Source organism: Diadema antillarum, unplaced genomic scaffold (assembly GCF_040938485.1).
Source record: "Diadema antillarum isolate AM-2024a unplaced genomic scaffold, OU_Dant_1.0 seq00001455_RagTag, whole genome shotgun sequence".
Lineage (NCBI taxonomy): Eukaryota > Metazoa > Echinodermata > Echinoidea > Diadematoida > Diadematidae > Diadema > Diadema antillarum.
In genome coordinates, this window is record NW_027272201.1 from 74,447 (window position 1) to 97,356 (window position 22,910).

Genomic DNA, 22,910 nt, shown 5'->3' on the forward strand with positions numbered 1-22,910 from the left:
GGTTGCGCCAGAGGTGAAATCGTAGAACCACTGAGGAAGAAGCGCTGCTCTCGTGTTGGTCACGCTCGGCCTGGACGTCCCCTTGAGGCGACCATCCAGCCACCTAGTATTATCTCTTCTTCCCCGGAAGTCGCCAGCGTCCTATCATAGCCAAGTAGGCGTACAGCCAGTCACGCAACCACCCTCCTCCTGTCACTAAGCAACGTGAAACCTTAGAATAATGTCCGCGGTGGAGTTACTGTGAAGAAGATTAGTGCACCTGCGCTGGCTGGATTTGATGGCTTAAACATCATCGTTCATGAAATTCATTCAAATCTTATACTCTTCTATTACTCAAAAATTTCATTACGACCTCCTAAAACTGAGAACAAGTTAAAGACTTGAGAGGAGGTTTAATAAATCTGATAGGGATTGTCAAGGCAGGTGTTGTTTTCGAACACGTGCAGCTCGACCATTACTCAATTTTTGCAAGACACCATAGTAGACTGTTCCCCACCCGTCACAAGTCTTCAACAATGATTATGATCCACCAAGAGAATTACACAAATACACCTACAACAGTTTATACTTAGACACCCCCCCCCCCCCGCCAGTGCCCCCAGTATAATAACACGCTCTTATATCTTTATGTACGACCAAAAAAAAAAAAAAAAAAAAGCACCTTGGAACCTTGGACGATTGCCTGTTTCAGTGGACGCAAACTACAACACTACAACATTACCATCGACTCGCAATTTTCATAAAAAAAGAAAATGTTACAGTGGGGGAATAATAGTGTTACGACAAACGTTTAAATATTGTGTAAGCAGCAATTATCTCGAAAGTTTATTTGGTATCAATACTCACTAATGACCAGTACATTACCGATTATACTGCTGTATACGCCCATTTAAGTCATTTAATTATCATCAATTTCTGAATTGCTCTTTGATTTGTAATGGGTTTTTCTACTGGGGCCGCAAACAGTGAATTTGCCTAATTTTATATAGGTCTTTGGTGCAGGCCGGAATTACAAATTAATTGAGTTACTAGCAGCCAGAAGTATTACCATGAATTTGTGTTGACATTACTTAATAGTTCTACCCAAAGAGTATAGCTATATTCTTTGGTTATACCTGTTCCGATTATTGCACAAACTGCTTTGTGAAACGATACCTCAGTGCAGATATTGAAAATGATGATTGCTGTTGTTGTTGCTGTTATTTTGATAATCATCGCTTATGATGGGGAAAGAGAGGAAAAATGATCATTGAGTAGTCAACGAACACATTTTTTGCATGATCCTCCACATACCAATACGGGGAAACATAAATATGTTTTAGTTCGGTGGGAAACAGTAGACAAGATTTGAGCGACCAATTCTGCCGAAGAGGGCGCTAAACTAACTATCAAAATGGCGGACGCAAGCACTGTTAAAAAGCTGAAGGTAAGCCACATTTCATTTGGTGTGATCATAAATATACTCTCATATGTAAAGGATTTACGGGTATCGACGTGTAGGTAGGGTATCAATCCATATGTTGCACTACTTCAGAAATTGCAAATCTTTCTAGAAATTGTGATGTAGGCAAGATGATCACGCTGTGCAACGCGTCTTTTGACTCCCCAGATTATTTGTGTAGTCCCACACGCTGGCTTGCATGTTTGTTGAAAACCGCATTTGCACCTCAGCGTACGCGTACGTAGTGTAGATGTAGGTAGGCGGTCTAACGATACACTAAACATAGGCCCTACTTGGTAGATTTTTAAAGTGACAAGTAACACGTTGTGGCATACTCGTGAAATAGGCCCCACCACTGCGTGCCCGTACTAATACTACGGCAGCTCGCCTGTTTATATTCGTGAATTCAGCCCCACCGTGTGGCGTTCATCGGGAGGTAAGCACCTGACCTAGCAGTAGCACGGCGGTGGGGCTTCCTTCCACAGTATAAAGTTTAATACTCGTGAATGCGGCCCCACCAAACGGCGTTTATGCGAGATTGAATACAGCGGTTGGGCCGATTTCCACAGCATAGCATCTTTCTCCCGTTTTTTTTGCTTTGATCTTCAACTTTTTATTCTCGGAAGGACTCCTTAATGTCCCTCGACTAATTTAACGCCACGGCCAATTTAACCATAAATACAAGTACAACCCTACCTAACCCTAAACCCTAACTCTAACCCTGGCCCTAGGACCTACCCTTGCTTGCTAACGCACGGGTGCACGCGCACTGCAGTGGGGCCTATTTGACGATTTTGCCCACGTGGCATACTCCTCGTTGTTTTGTTGTACGTGTTCATACATGTATTTACACCTCGCCGTATTGACTAGAACATACTTGTGTACTTGAAGCCCGAGGCCAAGGAAGTAATCCTTGTGTAGTGTTACCTGTTGGCCTAATGTAGATTTACACGACCTACTCACCTAGCAACCTACATTACAGGGCTGCCAACTCTCACGCATTGAGTGTGAGACTCACGCAATTCAACCAATTTTGACCGTCTCACTCTGATAAACGAAATCTCACGCTTAACCCCCAAAATGGGATGTACATGACTACAAAAATAAATATATCTCCAAATTCTCTGATATTCCGAATATCGATATGCCCAAGCCCAAAAATTTCGAGATTTTCCCGCGCGGGTGTAAAGCTTAACCAATAATAATCGTTTTCGGTTTGCGCGCAAAGACAAGCTATTGGATTACGATTGGTTTCTACCTATACCACGTGAGCGTAGCTTGTTCTTTTGGCAAAATACAGTACATGTATGGCTATGAAGTGTGCTTTACATCACTTTACATACACTGACTGTGTATGTAGTATGTACGTACGTACGGCCGCACAGCAGGCCGCCAGGCGCTAGCCAGGAGGTCACTCCACTCCCTCGCAGTGTCTCACGCCAAACTCTCACTCAAGGTTGGCAGCCCTGCCTACAATTAGATCTAAATTTAAGTAAATTACAATTTAAGTGTACACATCGACATCGTAGCACTGTTAGTCACTTACTGTTGTGTTAACAGAATTTACAAGCTGGACCTGGCTTGAGATGGTTGGTGCAATTATGCATTGAAGTTGGTGATTCGCGTTCGCCTTTGCCTTCGGCTTTGGATTGGCCAACACTGAAAAGTCATGACTGACAGACTCATGGCATGCATGTATGGCTATGGGCCATGGCAGTCAGTGCAACTGGAGTGAACTAGTGTAGTCTACACTACAGTTGTGCATTGTACCCAATGCAATGTAGATAGTATTTAGTAATGTATTCAATTCAAGAGTGTCCATCAAAAATACAAAACAAAACAAAAGAGCAAACAAAAACAAAAACATGATTAGGGCTCGGCTCCAATTGAAATAATATGAAGACTAAGGTTAGAGCATTCTACTGTTCCTGCAGCTTCCTGTCCAGGGATAGCAACTGCATGCCATAGATACAGTGTAGGCTACATTATTATGCACCATCAACGCATCAAGCAAAGAAATGGAAACACCCTTGGGGGTTCATTGCATGGCTGCCTCCATTGGTCGTATAGACACCATGGTTCATGTGTCACAGTCCTACTGTATTAAGAAGAACAGGTCAACAAATTCATGTAATAAAAAAAGTTTTTTGAGAGTATTTTATCACAAATACATTTATGATGTACCATGTCATATCAGTGGAGCTTTGTGACACCATGCAAGTGAAAGGAAAAAGCTGATTCTTTGTGTCCTGTGGGAGTGACAGTTTCTGAAGCTCGTTATGAAACATTCTTTGTGCCTAGGCTTTGTGGATTGGAAGTTGTCAGCTGGATAATTTGCATATCATCCCATTCAAAGCTTAACGAGAGAATGTCAAACTAAACATGAGGAGTGTTTGAGGGAGTGAGAAATCTTTCTTATGATGATACACTCATTAAGAAAATGATACTGTATAATGTGAGTGAAATTAGGAGTACTTGCCTGTAAGAAAGGTGTGTGTGTGTGTGTGTGAGGGGGGGGGTGGTGCTACTGCATTCTTATCTATTGTTATTGATCGCACTAGATTAGCAAAAGAAATTATATCAACACCCACTGAGTCAAAATAATGGTAAGGGTACAAGAGGGTATCTTACAGACATGAAATTTTCCCATTGATTTGAAATGATAATTGTTGGTTGTAAACTATGTGAACAGCAAAGGAGCATTCTTCACACTGAATCTGTCCTCTGGTCTTTGTACACATCTATTCCCCCATTCTTATATCTTTAAAGGTGCATGGTCCCGGTGTTTAAAGTCAAATGCGCAAGTTTCCTATAAAGACCTACACTATCGACTCCTCTTTAGCGCTTACGCTTTGGCCCACTTCCCCGAGTCCGAAGAAGTCCGATCTACTGTAGTCAGTGGTCCGATCACAGTTCGGCTCATGGTTCGGCTGAGGGGGATGACAGCTTTAGCAAACTTCTTTTGTGATGTCATGATAACAAGCACATTATGCACGCACCCTGGCATTACTACAGACTGCGCGATGCGCAGAGAAGACAACGAAGGCAACATTACTTAGCAACACCTACAATGTACGCGCTTTACTCTTGATGACAGCTCAACTTCGGCTATCTTCGTATCAATGCTGACGGTGATCAGCAGTATCATCAACAGCGCCCTCTACACTGCCGAGACTATGCCCCTTTAACATCTATTGCCCCCCCTCTAATCTTTTCATAACATCTTTTGCTCCCCCGATGTTGCAGATTGCAGAGTTACGAAAGGAACTGACCGACAGGGGCCTTAATTCAAAGGGAAACAAGGCAGAGCTGGTGGAGAGACTCACAGCTGCATTAGATGTGGATGGTAGGTATCTGTGATAACTTTTAACCCTAAAAAGACTGGGCTATTTTGGTAGCTCGAAAGACTGGGGGGGCCTAAAGGGCCCCCCCTTAAGATCTCAGCCGTGGATCGCGCGATTGCCGCGGAAATTTGCACAATGATAGTGTGCGATGTAATCTACAAGATCGTATATTTAAATTTTCCAAAATAGTCTTCTTTTATTTTATTTTGATTAATTATACTAATTTATGCGAGAAATCAGACTTTTTTATCTAAATCAGTAAATAAAGCTCCAAAAGTGCTCATTTTTGGTCTAGATATTCTTTGTAGCATTCTTAGCAAATGTACTTGAAAAAAAATTCGGTATCAAAATTGATTTCTTATTTATTTTATTGTTTTATGAATTTCTTATGTATTTCTTTGTTTTTTCGACCTTTTGTTTTTGTTGTTTTTTTCAGCAAAATTTGTGGCAGACCCTTTTTGAAGCATAATACTACTAAAACAAATTGATTTTAGCCATTGAGAGTAAAAATAAGCATATTTATATGAACCATGTGATAAAACTCAATTTGTATTGACTTTGTACACAAAATCACATTTTTGAGCCATTTTCGGTCTCACGTGCATGTACAAAAAGTTATGTAACTTCAGAACCGTACCCCCGGGAGTCACAAATTTGGTGTCAAAATGTGCGGGAAACTCGAAAGAAAAAAGTCATAGAGCATCGCAGCGAGAGCATTGCGTGTTGCTGAGTAATCGCGCGAAATGTCGAGGGGGGGGGGGGCCTTTTAGGCCCCCCCCCCCCCCAGTCTTTTTAGGGTTAAGTCATAAATAAGAACATGCATTACCAATCAAATGAAATAAAAAAAAACAACAACATGATACAGCCAAGGAAATTCATTACCATTATGAGAATTACCTTTTGTAGACCAACAGATCATACTTTTGTACATTATGAAAGACATGTACATGTATATCAGCCATTCTGGTACCATCAATCAACCATCCTGAATTCCACTGGCGAACACAATTTTTGAACAGTTCTAAGTCCATTATGTGAATGTCATGTCCCTTCACAAGTATTTCTTTGCAATGTTCCTCATCAGAATTTTTTTTTTTTTTTTTAATCAGTGTGTACACCATGTAATTGCTTCATCTGTGAGACAGTGTCTGTTTGCTCTATATTTTGTGGTTCACTGTTCTGTAACACCTTTCTTCCCCTCCCCTTTTAACCTTTGATTTAATCGATGTACAAACACATAATGTGCAAACGTAGGGGATGTGATTGCATGCTTCTGATGCTTTGCTGAAGCTTGACTTACAAGCTGTACTTGTACAATTTGTATTTTCAGTGAAATTGATGTAGGACATCCCTTGTCTACATGGATTGTGTCTTAGTCTAAATACAAACTGTTCCACAGTGTTAATTTCACTGTCGATCTTGTTCTTCATCAGACCTCTCAACCACACTGAATTTGGAGGAAAGAATCTGAATTTCGACCATTCCCAGCTCTTGTTTCAACAGGAATGTCCTATTTTTCTGGATGATTTTACTACACACTCCTACAATGTATGGGAACTGCTCTTTCTTTCCTACTTTTGAGCCAAATTGTGCCTATTTTTCAATCAGGTTGGGAGGTCTGCTTCATGAACCTTCATATGCTGCATGCCCCTAAATGTAATATTATTTCGCTTTGTCACTTATACATTTGTTCCCATTAACTGTTCTTTCAGCTGTCGGGGTTGATCCTGTCCTAGACAGTGATGTTAATGCTGAGGGTGAATATGTCATATTTGTATTTCTGACCATCACACCACTTCTTCACTGTTGCACATCTATAGCTAGTTTGGTATTTGGGGTCTTTACACTGTAGATCTCGATGAAATACACTGCACCACCCCCTTACATGAAAGTGCACTTCCACATTTCCAGTTGACATGAGTAATAGTAGAGTAACACATCATTTCTTCATCTAATATGCATTTATGGTTGGACCATATCACTACTTTAGTCCATGGGCCAGGCCAGATATTGGTACCATCTGAGGTGGCAAAACCTTTTTGGTGTCATTTTGTTTGTCGGGCATAGATATGCTTATCAAGCTATGATAGCATTTCCAAATGAGTAGCTTAGTCATAGTAAATGAATTTTTAACCAATTTGGTCTCGTTGTTATATCCCTATACTTCTGAATCGAAACTAACCGCTATACAAAGAAGAGCACTGTCTTCTGTATGTTCCATAGAGCTGTAAAATGCAGCTCTGTGGTATGTTCACAGGTGTTCTGTTGTAAACGCGGTGCGCTTAGTCTTTATTCAAGGCAGCGAAAGGAATATCCAAAGGTTATGATGTCCACAGCGCTCAGTCTTTATTCTAGATGGCGAAGGGAATATCCAAAGCGTATGATACAGTGTATATCCTTTTATCTAAAAACAACAACAACAACAAAAGCAATTCCTCGTTAATTTTACCGTATCTTTCAATTATTTATCATTTTCCGACGAAAACGCTACGGTGAAAACGCTGATACCACGCCAATGTCGCTTTATTTCCCTCCAACAATATAAGATAATGCAAAAACAATGTACCGATACACTACGATACATTATAATGAATGATATTGTCAATGAACAGAGTGATTTTTGTTTAAAACTGATGTATTTGTTGATAGGGTAGTATAAAAACAGTATAGATAATCCCTTTTATGAGGAACTTTAGATACGATAACGGTACATTGGTCTAGATAAAGACTAAGCGCACCGCGTGACAGCTGTGGACATCATAACCCTTTGGATATTCCCTTCGCTGCCTTGACTAAAGACTAAGCACACCGCGTTTACAACAGAACACCTGTGGACATACAGAAGGCAGTGCTCTTCTTTGTATAGCGGTTTAGTTTCGATTCAGACGTATAGGGATATAAAAACGAGACCAAATTGGTTAAAAATTCATTTATTATGACTAAGCTACTCATTTGGAAATGCTATCATAGCTTGATAAGCATATCTATGCCCGACAAACAAACTGACACCAAAAAGGTTGTGCCACCTCAGATGGTACCAACAACCCATTTTTCGGGTCTTGGCCCATGGACTACTTTGCGAGAACATGTGCAACTCTTAGTAAGTTCAATAATTTTCTGAATTTGTAGTTCAATTTGATTTCAGGGAAACTGGCACACTTTTCTTTCTTTGATATCATTCTATACACCTGTAACAAGGTCTTCTCAAGTGTACAGTGGATTTTTTAGCAAGCGGCTGATCAACTTTATTCTGACATCTCATAAGATAAATTAAAATTTGTCATGATCCTTTAACACCACATTTTATTTAATGCTGAATCATAGCATTAGATTACCCCAAAGAATCTTAGTCAATAATTTGACTAGAGGACACTTCAAGATGAAGAGAATATGATTGAAATGCTACATTGTACAAAAATGTACAATTATCCTTTTTATGAAAAAGAAAGTTTTTTTTTTTTTTTGTACCAGAAAGAAAGATTGTTATCAAATATTTGGCATAAAGGTATATGAGTCTTATACCAAATATTATGCGTAAGAGCAAATAGTATACATATGTGAAAACTTCATTTTTTATTTATTTATATTTTTTTCGAGGGGGGGGGGGGCATTGGGGTGGGCCATGCAACACAGGACTTCCTAATGTGTAATTTTCCAACAGGGAAATACACAGTCTTGAGCTATAACATCTACAGATGAGTTCAACAATGTTTGTGTTGAAAAAGAAAGGAAATGTTAATAGGGGTCTGTCTATACTGTCAAAATAAACGAGTGTCCTTCAGACAAGCTTCCTTCACCAAAGCAGTAGGTACTGTACACTGCAGGCTTACCACATACAAGGTTTGTATTCACGCTCTGCACAATAAACTTCTTGTGTAGCCTGCACATTATTTTTTGTCCTCCAAAGTAGACATGTGGGGAAAAAAGGGGAAGCATGAGTGTTTTCCTGCTTTGTAGAAAATTACCATTTCCACTAGGATGTCCTGTGAAGCATTAAAATGCACTGACTTTGACAGAGACAATGTAGTGAAGTTCAGATGCATGTCACAGGACTGAGTAACCCATGTCGATATATGCATGTTGCTTTTCCGACTTTGCAGTAGGTATGCCAGAGGGTAAAGTATGCTTTTAGTATACTGTGGCAGGTGCATGATAAAGACACCATAACACATTGTGGTCATTCAGTGTCCCGATTGTCAAACTCTGCTTACTGAGCTGGTATTCTAATGTTCAAATGCATGAAAACTATATTTCACCGTTAAAAAAAGGTTTTAGAGAATTGCTTGGAATGATGTCACTATCAAGCGGTCTATGAAAAAACAAAACAAAACAAAGCAAAACATCACCATGCTACTGGGATATTTCCTGAATGGTTATTCTAATATGTAACACTGCTTACAGTGGGGAAATACATGTACACTTTGTGTTACTCACAGATTTGCACTGTTTGGAAGCATTTAACATTCATCTTCAACCCTAATCTTTTTATAGCTTCACATGTTTGCAAAATCTGAGACTCTAGAAGCATGAAGGGCCATGCAGTCTACATGTAGATCTTGTGCACTGGAAACATTGTTAAAATCTTCCTTGAATGTTCCATCAGTGTGTTTCAAACTCATTACTTTCAACAGTTATATACCATTGCATGCAATTCTTTGTACATTTAGCTTTGTACTCTTAACCAAGATTGGTTGTTTCCAATGGCTGCTAAAGCTCTGTTGTGTGTTGTCAGCATTGATGGTTTGCAGTGGCACTTTGTGGTACGTAGTACCACATGGTACAGTTGCAAACTGAACCATCAGCAAGATGTGTTGTTTATATTTGTAGTTTTGGTTTGTTTGATGTGGGTTTTTGTGTGTGTGTTGCAAATGCTGCAGATATTTGCATTGTGGTATACTGTGTGCAGCATGACGAAGGACCAACTACATATGCATACTTGAACATTTCCTGTGTCAGAAATGATGGGTTGCAGTCTTATTTTAATTCTGTGTGCAATGCACAGCACCATGTGGTAGTGTATATAGGTGGGGCACTGCAGATCTCCCGCATACAAAGTGATACTGGTTGGTGGTCACTACAAAGATGTGATTCGCTGCGTAGTCTGCAGGGCTTACCTGTGTAGTGGATGCATGTTTAGAAATATTTGTACTAATTTTGGCAAATATGCACCCTTGCGACCCACATTCTGTCTTACTCTGGTGTGATGCTTCAGCCCGTTTTCCACCTACAATTGCCGTACAGATGAACCATTGCACATAGCACCATTAAGTGGCAGGGGCGGATCCAGGAATTCCGAAAAGGGGGCGGGCGGCAAAAATATTTCTGGTGCCACTTCCAGGCTTCAGTGCAATTTTTTGCTCCCACTACAATCAGGTGACAAAAATGGTTTCTTCAAAAATAAAAAATTAAAGGGGGCGCCCATGCCCCCATTCAATTTTTTCATTTTTATACCCCCGCCAAACGAAGTTTGAAGGGGGTATATAGGAATCAGCGGACGGTCGGGCGGTCGGGCGGTCGGTCGGGCAGTCGGGCGGTCGGGCGGTCGGGCGGTCGGTCCGTTGCAAATCTTGCGTCGCGAACTACTTCCTCAGTTTTCAACCGATTCCCATAAAACTTGGCACAGATGTGTGCCTTGGGTTGCAGATGTGCAAGACGTATTTTTTGACAGTACCCAAAAGTACGTTGCCATGGTAACGGCATATTATGGGCAAAAATGGGTACAAATCTTGCGTCGCGAACTCCTCCCACAGTTTTTGATCAATTTTTATGAAATTAGGTACAGATGTTCATCTGAATATGTTAATGTGCAAGACACATATTTCCGCAGTGGCAAAACGTGCGTTGCCATGGTAACGGCATGTTATTGGTAAAATATAGGGCACAATGCTTCATGGCAAAACTGCTTCATCAGTGTTCTTCCAATTCTCATGGAATTCATATTGAATGTTTGTCTTAGGATATAGGTCAGCATGACACATTTCTTGACAGTGACAAAAAGTATGTTGCCATGGTAACAGCTCACATATTATGAGCCAAAATGATGGAAAATTTTGTGTTGCAAACTACTTCCTCAGTTTTTGCCCAATTTCCATGAAACTTGGTACAGATGTGTGCCTTTGGTTGTAGATGTGCAAGACGCATTTTTTGACAGTACCCGAAAGTACGTTGCCATGGTAACGGCATATTAATGGCAGAAGATCAAGGAAAGATCTTGCGGATTTAACTACTTCCTCAGTTTTTTGACCAAAGCTTATGAAATGTTGTTTTAACCAAAGCTTATGAAATGTTGTTTGGTGGGGGTATAACCAGTCGCTGTAGCGACATTTCTAGTTTCTTTTGTTTAAAAAAAAAAAGAATGGGGGCGCAAGCCCACCCCACCCCCACCCCCCGATCCGCTTATGAGTGGGGAGGATTCACCAGGGGATTCACACTGTCACATATTATACACTCTATGTCCATAATATCATGACCATGTGATTGTGCATCACAAAACCAGCAACAAGTCGTGCCCCTTGATTTTAAGTGAGGACTCCAAAAACATGAAACGGGTCAACCAAGTCAATCTTACGTTTTTCATATAATCTGAAAGAGCTATTCTTCTTCTACATTATTCTTAAAAGTTTGGGTTCATAAAATGAATGGGAAAGTGTGTTTTCAGCAGTTTTTGTACAACCCTTTTTTGTAGAGTAGTGTGATCAGGTATGTCTGTAGAGGTCCCTTTTCATTTCTTGAAAATCCTTTGCACACTCTTCACTTTCAACTCTAATAACTTTTGAAAGGAAAGTGCTACTGCCTAGAAAGTTGGCATCAATTATGGACAGAATGTGTAGAGCATGCTCAATTTCTGCTTAATCTGATAATCCCTTCATTTTTGTTGCTATGGTGGTTTACATCCATTTTTTTGTCCCATTCATAGCACAGCCAGCACGGTTTGGTAAAGATTTAACACTTGAATAGACCCTGTACTTCACAGCCTCTTTTCTCAGTTCACACTTTTCCAGAGTGCATGCTTTCTTTCCATTATTTCAATAGGTTAGGAGAGTCCATATGAATTGATTTATACATTATTTTAAAGCTTAAAGTCTGCTCTTTAAATAGAATCTGCCCTTAACTAGATATTCATGCCTGGCGACTTTTTGTTGGTTTTGTATGATGCAGGATCACATATGATACAAATCACATGACTACTTTTCAGTCATCAGGCCATATTCACAGTACTGTCCTTGCATGCTTTAGAAAGGAAAGAATGAAAGAACAAAAATTAAAAGTGTAGAGCACATACAGCAGGATAACACACCAAATGATGCAGTGTCATTTTTATGACAGTTGTATAATATGCAGCCACAGATACATTGTAACTTGCTCTATACGTAGCTCAACAGAAGCAGCTTGGAGACTGCAGAATGTTGACCAATAGATTTAATACATTTGGACAGTCACACATTTGTGAGTATAAAGAATTACTGCTCAAGGTGATATGGTTAGATCTGCAATCACCTAGTAACTCAGTTAGATCTTTGGAAACCATTCAATTTATGCGTCCATGTCAATGATGATAATAAGACATCTGTAATCATTTTCTCCATACCATACAGCTGTCCTGACTGCAGACGACGATGCAGAAGACTTACTGAATCAGGAGGAGGTGAGTTTAGATTTCATGCAAGGTAGATTCACAGCTCTGTGTGCTGCAAGGAAACAAACCAAAGAGTTGAATTCCCTGCAATTCCTCTATTAAAATCACTTATACCCGCAAGGGATAACATTACCTCACTTTGACCCTACAGTGTGCGTTACATCTTGCTTTTTATTGTAACGTCAGTGGCTGAATGAAAGCAATGTAAGTGGACCAAACTTTGTGCATGGTATTATAGGAAACAGAGCCATTGGTAGAGTGTACTTAAAATTTATTTGTACCAATATGAGATAGATTCTGCCAGTTGCACAGCCAAAACATTTCCTGATTTACAGTCGGATGTACTGTAGTTTGTGGGACTACACAATAGGGTGACATTGTGCTGACAGTGATATCGAGCATCTATCTGCTCATACTCACACATGCACTTCAGTTTTGGTCGCCATTTTGTCTTGGGGTGTCTGCTACATAATTTGTAGTACACGTGCACATGTTGCCTTCGAAATCCATTGGTAAAAAAATCTTAAGTTATGTTGTACTGGGTTTCATGAGGGATGATTTGCTTGGGTCTGTACCTCTTAAATGGGTAAAAAACTTTTTCCTACCCCCCCCCCCCCCCATCCCCCGATAAAAACTTAGACCACTGTTTAAAAGTGTGACACTCTGCAAGAGGCTGAGAAAGGGAGATACCAATTGGGCAACGGACTGTGCACTTCAAGATGTAGTAGGTTCTGTTTAATCATAAAGTTGTCATCCCTGTGGCTTTCCATGCGTGACCATCTTCCATTTACATAACTGATGTCTTTATTTTTTTTTTTTGTAACCCCTCCCCCCCCCCCCCCCACCCCCATCCCAGGACTTGGAAGGTGGCGATCATGAAGACGGAGACGACATTGAAAGGAAAGTAGTTCAGCTCGAAGAGGAGGAGGAGACGGCCAAAGCAGAGACGGTAGAAATCAAACGGGTCACCATGGCGACAAGCAAACCCCTGACAGATGACGAGGTAATGCATGGCACTCACATTGTAGGACCCCAAGATTCTGATGTAGTCATATTGTGCCACTGTTTGCATCCTAAAAAGAATTGTTTTATTGTTTACTGAGTCTATCAGTAATAGGGGAAATAGTATACACACAGAGATTACATAGAAAATGCAAAGGAGATTTATTCTGATGTAACAGTGAAAGTGTAAACATAAACAAACTTCTTAGATATGGTTCATAGCTGATATTCTTTTATCATGTCATGAGATATGAAAATGTACCATCAACTCAAGCGGATATTTCTTGGAAGATACTTCTCCCACTCATACCTGAATCAGATAAAAGATAGAGAGAGGGACGGTGTCATGTTTGAATGTCTTAAAATGAGATTCCTTCCTCTCTGTACCATGCAAATTGTTTTTACTACCTGGTATGTGTTAGGTGGTCCATCTGTTTGGACTGATCGTCCCAGATTCTGTCTTTTGTATGTATGGGAAATGATATAAGACGGATGAAAAAAAAAAAAGACTTCCCACAGATGGTAGATCTTTGCAAAACTTGTAGTGAGGTTATGCCACCCTCCATTTTCCAGAATCATGGTTGTCAATGGGCCTACAACTTTGCCAGTGTGACTGTTGGCTTCGGGACAGTCAACATGAAAACCAGAGAGAAAGAGTGTGTGTTTGTAAGTAATGGTATGACAAGTCAGTTATTATTAAGTCCATAAGCTGTAGGGTTCAAGTCCCCTTCTTGTTCTTTCCTTTCCACAGAACAAGCATCTCATGTTACTGTCAAAGAGCAAGAGGAAAAGAATATATTAAAACAAAAAATCTATGAATGCTGAAGTCTGACAATGAGCAAACCTGTGCATGCAATCACTGTTGGACTACATGTATCTTTCCAAGATTCCCCCCACATCACTTTGTAGCACTATTGATTCGTCGTTACAGAAAAAGACGCTGCGGGCACAGAAGTTTGGGGTACAGAAACCGCTGTCAGATGCAGACAGGAAGAAGGCGAGAGCAGAGAGGTGAGTTGTCATCTCTCAATAGGCTTCATTTTACTCCCCAGTTAACTCCTCTGGAGAGTCCATCTCATATCCTAAACCATGATCTGAATGAAGAGAGATATCTGTGGTATCATAATTATGTGACCCTGCATCACAAAGCCAACAAAAAATTGCCAGCCATGGATTTCTAATTAAAGGTCCTGTTTACCTTAGGGAGCAGTATTGACGTTTCGCGCAATATCTTCGCAGCGCGATAAGCTCCCGCCGCGATGTTTCATGACTTTTTTCTGTCAAGTATCGCGCAACGCTTGAGACCAAAATTGTTGCGCCCGCGCGTACCGTTTTGACCCGATGCCCGTTCGAAAAAAATTTGTCAACCCCAAAATTGCTCCAAAACGTGATTTTGTGTACAAATCCGATGCAAATTGTGTTTTTTCAATTAATTCACATGAAAATTCATATCTTGACTTAGAATGGACGAAATTAATCTATTTTAACATAATAAAGCTTCGAAAAATGTCTGTGACAAATTTTGGCCAAAAAACAAACAAAAACAAAAGGTCGAAAAACAATGAAATACATAAGAAATTAAAAAAACAATCAAATACATAAGAAATTAATTTCGATACTGATTTTTTTTCCCCCTATGTCTCAGGAGAATGATACAAGAAACATTTTTAAAAAGAAATTAGCTTAATTAGAGCATTAATAAGTGATTTAGAGCCCAAAACTGATTTTATGCATAAATTACAATAATTAATTAATATATTAAAAAATATAAGAAAAATTTTTCGGAGAAAGCAACCATACATGTTGATAGTATACGTCGCGGGCGTCGCATGTGCCGATTTTCGGCGATCACGCGTTCCATAGGCGAGATCTGAAGGGGGAGCGGAATCCGCCCCCCCCAAGATATAGCATAGCCAAAAAAGCCCAGCCTGATAAGGGTTAAAGAATGTTCAAGATATCACGTTTGATGCTTATGTGTAGGTCTGTTGTGTTACAAAACACCCTACCATGTAGAATTTTTACAATAAAGCCTAGAATATAAGGAGATGTCATTATTTTTCTCATTAAACCATAACTGTAGATAGTTAAGTCTGGAAACATTTTTATCATAGCTTTTGTTCACACTTTGTGTATTTCAATATACTTAACATCAATTATATGGATTCAAATTTTTACAGTGGTTGTTTCTATCCCTAACTCAAATTTTGGAAATATTGTAAAAGCACTAATGCTGAGTTTTTGTGTCATCTGCAAATGGTAAATTATGCCTTTAAGGACAGATTGAGAAAGAGCAGACTCCAAGCTTTAAAATGATGTATAACTCAATACAGATGAGTTTCCTGCCCTATCCAAATAAGGAATAGAAAGTTCACTGTCCAGCAAAGTGTTTACTGAGAAAAGAGGCTTTGAAATTCAGGGTCTATTCAAGGGCTTAATCTTCACCATGCTGTGCACTGAGTAATGAATAGGACAAAGTGAATGGGCCAAAACCACAGTGTAAAACTACATAGTAACCACAGTGCACACTCATTATGCGCATTCTTTTCATTAGTGAAATAAACTTTCAGAGCAGTGGCATCACCCTTTCAAAAGTTGCTTCGAGTGAAAAGTGAAGCATGTGTATTAAAAGGATTTTCGAGAAACTAAAAGGGGTCGTTAAAACATGCAGAATCACTTTTCCCTACAATACCATGATGTAGAAGAACTGCAAAAGTCATGATTTCCCACTCATTTTATGATCCCAAACTTTAGAGTTATGTAGAAAAAGAATCGCTCTTTCAGGAAATATAAAAATCTAAAGATTGACTAAGTTGACACATATCACCTATTTTGCGTCTTCATGTGAAATCAAGGCATGTGACTTTTTGTTGGTTTTGTGATGCAGGGTTACATATGGAAGATATCAGAGACAAAACCTATATTAAATTCCTTATTCTTCTCTCCCAAATGGCATGTCTGTGCATTCAAATTGTATAAATGGCTGCGTACAGGGGAGGTGTATTCATCATTTTTTAGTGTGAAATGCACCATTATACCTTAACAAAAATAAAGTGTTTTTACTTTTAAGTAAATGGTGTATGAATCCAGTGATAGTAATAATTTGTGTCATTCACCAATTTTTGCAACTTCCTTTAGATATATATCTATGTTTTGGTTGTTTGACTGTTTTTGTTTTCTTAGATATTTTGATAAGAAAAGATATCTTAAGAGTACTAAAGTGTGATGTCATAGCCATTCATCACCATGGAAACTGGTTTGAAACAATCTCACCTGGCCCGAATGTCTGTAAACACTGTTTTTGCTAATCATGCACGCAGCTTATCTCAACCCAAGCGATAGCAAAAGACTGTGACATTATCACTTCAGTTCTCTATACAGTTACCTTTGAATAAGTCAACACATTATTAATTACATTGCTTTATTAAAGTTAACGTGTAGGTGAAGCCATGCTTAAAGCCATGCTTAGAGTCAGTACTTGTCTATCACGATAAACTTCGCTCTCTTTTGGGTACCAGCATTTCTACCAGATCGGTTTCGGTTATAGATTCTTGGATCAAGGTCACATGCATAAAATTGTCCATCATTATGATATCGGTGAAAATAGGGCATAGTTTAATACCATGTTGTTGACAGCCAGGTAATATGATGAATTTTGACCTGTCTTATATCCATCAAGTTTTTAACTTTGTTCAAAAAATATGTGAATGTATTAAATATCTCAGGTATCGATGGAGAAAAAACTAACAAGAAAGTTGCATTGTAAAGGACTCAACTGAAAGTGTAGTAGTACCATCGTCGCATGAAGACTCAACTCACTCAACAAAGTCATACTCCAAACACCACCGACAGAGTGACTTCAGACTTTCAATCAATTCAATAAATCCTATATAGCATGTACATTTGTAGGTTGCTTTTACAATAGACTTCATTTTCAAGTTTGTTTATGTATCTCTATAGAGTTATTATGTGATTTACTAATTTTTATTAAAAAAAAGAAATCCATATTAACCCTCCCCCCATTAAAAAACAAACAAACAAACAAACAAACAAACAAACCTGGTATTGATTTTTTCATTTGCAGGTTTGGAATGGCACCCAAGGGCATCACATCAGCACCAAAGGCCAAGGGTATATCTGTGGTGAGCTCAATGGGTGGTCGATGGACCTGCATAAACTTGATATTGCATAGAATGCCTCAGTTAGACCAAGAAGGTTGTAACTCGGAGCTAGGATTGGCAAAGCAGTATTAGACTAGAAAAGCACTCTGAGAGCGCAGACCTCCGCCAAGCATGCAGCTCATTTCCACCACTGATCTTGTTCTTCTATTATGTACTGCATTGTGTGCAGAGTCGCCTGAATCCCAATATAGAAGCCTTTGTTACGTCATAAACCCTCAGCTGCACGGCGCGCCTCGCCCTAACAGAGACGAGAGCACGCACTTTAGTGCGCGCATGCAAACCTCAAATGCACGCAGCCTGAACTCGCAAGTTCATTGACCCCACCTGCTACAATATAAAAAATCCTTCATAAATTCCCCCAAAATTCTCGGATCACTACCAAAAGTTAATCGTTTGGTACTTGTGTCATTCTCAACCTTTCCTGCAAGTTTCATCCCAATCCGTGAACTACTTTTTGAGTTATTTTGCGCACGGACAAACAAACGAACGAACGAACAAACCAACAGTAACGAAAACATAACCTCCCCCCTTGGCGGAGGTAATAAAAGGAAAAAAGTGTGGAGTGCAGGGGAACAGCAAATGCAAAGACAACAGATCACATCAGAGCTCAGCTGTATATTAGCTGTCATATACAGTATATGATGCTTAGATTTTAGTCAGTCTCTGACACTGGCTTCATTTAAAGCCTCTTTGAAGACTTACTTATATCTGAAGTAAACATTTTTTTAAAACCTTTTAGCCCCTGAAGATTCTGTACATAATGGCCATGGTTCACTGGAAAGTACAGCAATATTGCTTTCATTTGGACAATTTTCTAAATGATATAAAATAGCTCACTGCATGTTTAGTTTTGTCTGTTTTAAGTTATGTTTATTTTAAAGCCTAGACTTTGCCAAGAGAATTCTGTGTCACAGAAGTAATTCTGACATACCTTAGTTGATCTTTGATTTTTTTTTTTTTCAAATTACATACTTCTATATTCATAAGCATAAAACAAACAGGCGGTTTCTGGCATTTCAGTGACTGATTGGTTTAAGTTATTTCACTTAATTTTTTTTTTTTTTTTTTTTTGGGGGGGGGGTTATTTTGAATATAATTTGTCAATGTGATGGGGGGCTAAATTGTACACTTTCATCTTTTTCTCGAAACCCTCATGATGAATTTTCACCAATCTTGGCAGGTGGCATCCCTAGGGGAATAGGATCTTAATTTGTTAGCATGGGCACCATGCACCCACCCATGGGGGCCCCAAACCCCCAAAATTAAAGAATTGTTAACAATATTCTTCTCTAGAACCACAAGTGATAGAGATAAGTTAATACTATGAGTTAGTGCATTAATGACTGTAGTTTCAAGTTTGTTCATGGCAGAGTCGGGGGTGCCTCTCTTGGTGCAGGGAGGGGGGGGGGGGGGGATGAGGTGTGTCCAAATTGGGGCCTAAATTGTATATTTTCATCTTCTTCTTGAAAACGCCATGATGGATTTTTGCCAAACTTGGCAGGTAGGGGTATATGCTCCCCCTTTAAGGAAGCTTTCCAGGGGATCTTCTTCTCTAGAACCAGAAGTGACAGAGCTAAGAGTAAGTACATTGATGACTGTAGTTTCAAGTTTGTTCATGGTGGATCAATGGGTGCTCCCCCCCTTGGAGCGGGGGGGTTCCAAATTTGGGCCCTCATTTGTACTTTTTCATCTTCTACTTGAGAATGCCTAGTCAAATTTTAGTAGAGCTCTGTGTAACTTTAATTAGTGACTGCGTGAAAGGTGAACTTGCGATACTCGGGTGAGCACGAGACCCCTGGGTCTCATGTTTTCTATGGCAACAATGATTAGGGATTAGATTTCAGGATATGGATGTAAGATTGTCCTCTTAGGAACCCTGTTGCTGCTCATTTGCTACCCACAATGTATCTATTATTACAGCTGTGTGTTAGTTTGTAAAGACAGAAGTAATATACGTGCATGTTTTGCAATATCTTGTGTAATGTACACTAGTACCCTCACAAAAGCATTGCTACAATATGGTGTGACAGTTCTTTTTTTATTTCACAAAATTAGTCTTGGTTCATTTTAGAATATCAAATGACGTGGCGTGACATGTCATGGGGTTGATAAAACAAAGAAAACATGCGCACAAACACACATTAATCTACAATGGCTCTCTCTCTCTCTCTCTCTCTCTCACTGTAGTCGGTAGATACAGAAAAGCTGAAACAGAGGGCTGAACGTTTTGGCACGTCGGTATCACCCACTGCTATGAAGGTAAGAGATACTCTTTTATATGTGCATATATATACGTGTACACCGCCTGCTTCCCTGCAGCTTCTTGCAACCATACCCCCTTTCTTTTGCTATCATGATGGACTTTGAGATAGAAGTACCCTTTGAAGGGACTCTACAGTATTTGTTGAGGTGGGGGTTCATGTTTTGAACAATCGTAAGTGAGATAATGAGAAACCTCTGAAATATGAAAGAGCATGTAATTTTAAGAAGGATTCAACGTTTATTTGATGAAAATTGGTTTTTACATGGCTGAGATATCCCCCCCCCCAAAAAAAAAAAAAAAAAAAAAAAATGATGATAATGAAAGGCGACAGGCCATACCTTTTATTAGGATCTCTTTGTTTCACCTTGTTTTTGGATATCTCAGCCATTTCAAAACGGATTTTCATCAAATAAACTTTTGATACCCCTTAGAATTGCATGCTCTGTGACATCTAAAAGAGGGGTTTCTGAATATCTCTCGAAGCGTGAAAAGCTAAATCCTCACCTCAACCAGAACTGTACACACCCTTGAACATAAGGGAAGATGTTATCTAAAATACTTTAGAAGACCACAGTTTTCATGATGTAAAATTACAGATATTTTAGGTGAAAGCATTGACGCCTGACACAGTATGTCAAAGTTCAGTTCAGTTCAGTTTTGTTTCTGCCTTCCATTTTAGTACAGTATACCAAATTTAAAAAAGCGTCGGCATAATTATAGGAATAATATACAGTTGTACATCATTATGCATTGTATGTACATGTAATACAGTCATCGGAGAAACATATGAGGTAAAGAAACAAAGCAATATTAAGGGTACACTAGCAGCGCAAACACTTTGAATAAAGAGTTGAGAAATAGTTGGAAATGCAGGGGACCCCCTTCTTCAGCAGAGCATGTATTATATCTGCTTCATTCACATCAGCAAACCAAGGAATACAAGGTCTTAAGAATATTTGGTTGATTGTGTCTACATCCGAATGTTGCATCACATTCTATTATAGAATATTATTTCATGCATCATTGCTCAAGCACAAGCCTTGTAAATGAGTTTTTAATTTGGTTGGAACCAAACAGGCAATGTTGGTTTCATGATTTTATTTACATTATGTGATTTTCGACCTAAGTTCCCAAGTTCCCTCTAGGAGCTTGGAAAGTAAAGCCATCTCCCCACATTAGCAAAAAATGTACAGCAACCCGCAGCCCCATTTATTTCTTTCCATGCACAACTTGTAGGCAGAGGAGGCGGAGCGGATACGGAAAAGGAAGGAGCGGTTCGGGGCTGTTCTGGCCCCCGGCTCAAATACCAAGGTCAGCGTCGGTGATGATGCGGAGGTAAGATGACAGTAATAATAAAGATAAAAATTTTTGATTTAGCCTCCACCACAAAGTGCTGCCAGAGGCATTATGTTTTCTGGTTGTCTGTTGATACATTTATGTCTGTCCGTAATCAATTTTGTGGGCGACGTAACTTAAGAAGCGTTTGAGGTATCCAAATGAAACTTGGCATATATGCATGCATGAATGGACAAAGTGCCTATCAGCTTTTGGGTGCACATGTTCAAGGTCCAAAGTCAAGGTCAATTTTTGTGAAACTTAATGTGTACATGTATTACCAGATAAAGATTCTCTTGGGAAAATTTTAGGACCATGGGGTCAAAGGCCAAAGGTCTTCGGGGGAAAAGGCTTAAAATTTCACTTTCTTCTCCATATGTTGGAAATGGCTCAAGGTATCTCCGTGTAAGTACATATGCATCTTCGATCATTGAAGTGACAACACTGGCTTCTTGCATACAAACCTTGAGTTTGTTTTTCCCAAATAGATTTGATTTCATTGCAGCACTATGCAGTTGTTGTATTCTCCTCTTAAGGAAATTCAATTTCTGGAATGTGCTTCATTTGTTTCTGCATGTTTTATTCTCTTTCAGGCAAAGAAACGGAAGAGAGCAGAGCGGTTTGGGATGGCATAGCAGGAGTTGTGGTGTATTCATCTTTGTTATTCCTTTCATCCTGTCCACCAGTCCCTCTGTACAGTACCTGTCATGATTTCTTATTGTGTTATTTTTTTTTTCCTGCGGTCAGCCCTGACCGTCTTACCGCACCGGTCTCCCGACGTGTTTATGGGGCAATGTTTCCCAAGGTCAATACGGCTGCGAGAGCACGTGCCTCTCGATCTCAGCGGCCGGTGGAACCAGTGGACCTGATGTCATCCCACTTGGGTTCAATTTCCTTCTTTTCATAAGTTTTCAAGGATGTTTGGTAATCCCAACATCTCAACCTAAGGTAGAGACCAATGCAGTCCACAGCACACAGTGATTACCACAAATCTTTTGATTTTTCAAAATCGATGGTTTTGTTTCTACGTCTCCCATGAAATCTCATAATTTTAAGGGGGAAAAAATGAAAATCTGTTATAAAGATGAGTCACCAGCCAACACTTTGGAGCAAGAGTGATATTGGGAAGTACAGGAAGGCATCCAGTACACACTTCCTTATTGAGACTTTCAAACTGGAATAGTGGATTGAATGTCTGATGTTCAAGTGTGGTTTTGTAAACGTGTGAGATCATTTGCATTAGATGTGCGGGAAGATGTGTCAATTTATCAAACCCCTAACTAAAGGGTCGATGTCGATAACCCTACAAGGTATGTCAACTGTAAAGTCCACTAGAAGGTCCAGTCATAGCCTTTTCAAAGTGTCAATGATAATGAATGTCTGTAAACGTGATGGAAAGTGGATGTTTAGAGTGCAGTCCAGGGCCCTATTTCATAAAGCTGTTCGTAAAATTACGAACAACTTACGAGCGACTGGTGATCAGTTCTGATGTGCTATACTTATCAGAATTTCCATAATTCAGCACAAGAACTGATCACCAGTGGCTCGTAAGTCACTTGTAACTTTACGAGCAGCTTTATGAAACACCCCCCAGGTCAACACTTATGTTTCATGTAGTTTTGATAGGTGGTCCTTGTCTGTGGGCAACATCACAGCTTGTGGATGCTGCACAATGATATGTTGACCATTGATTGAGATGAAAGCCTCTTTT

The 22,910-nt window shown here is 39.6% G+C and overlaps 1 protein-coding gene across 2 annotated transcripts; it reads left to right on the forward strand.

The window, feature by feature from the left end:
* The first annotated feature begins 1,393 nt into the window (after window positions 1-1,393).
* Window positions 1,394-21,899, forward strand: LOC139709640 (SAP domain-containing ribonucleoprotein-like). Of its 2 annotated transcripts, XM_071621601.1 has the most exons (10): window positions 1,394-1,426; window positions 4,688-4,787; window positions 6,498-6,542; window positions 12,381-12,430; window positions 13,278-13,424; window positions 14,355-14,434; window positions 17,505-17,562; window positions 19,789-19,860; window positions 21,101-21,199; window positions 21,793-21,899. In XM_071621601.1, the coding sequence occupies exons 1-10, from the start codon at window positions 1,394-1,396 to the stop codon at window positions 21,832-21,834; spliced, it is 726 nt and encodes a 241-aa protein (XP_071477702.1). In that variant the 3' UTR covers window positions 21,835-21,899. The 2 variants fall into 2 exon arrangements, with proteins under 2 accessions (XP_071477702.1, XP_071477704.1); XM_071621603.1 differs by lacking the exon at window positions 6,498-6,542.
* The last annotated feature ends 1,011 nt before the right edge of the window (window positions 21,900-22,910 follow it).

Bases quoted from the DNA above. Each gene is read 5' to 3' on its own strand.
- LOC139709640 (XM_071621601.1), top strand. From the start codon at position 1,394: ATGGCGGACGCAAGCACTGTTAAAAAGCTGAAG. The intron at 13,425-14,354 runs GTAATGCATGGC...TCGTCGTTACAG, and splicing joins AACCCCTGACAGATGACGAG to AAAAAGACGCTGCGGGCACA. The intron at 17,563-19,788 runs GTGAGCTCAATG...CTCTCACTGTAG, and splicing joins AGGCCAAGGGTATATCTGTG to TCGGTAGATACAGAAAAGCT.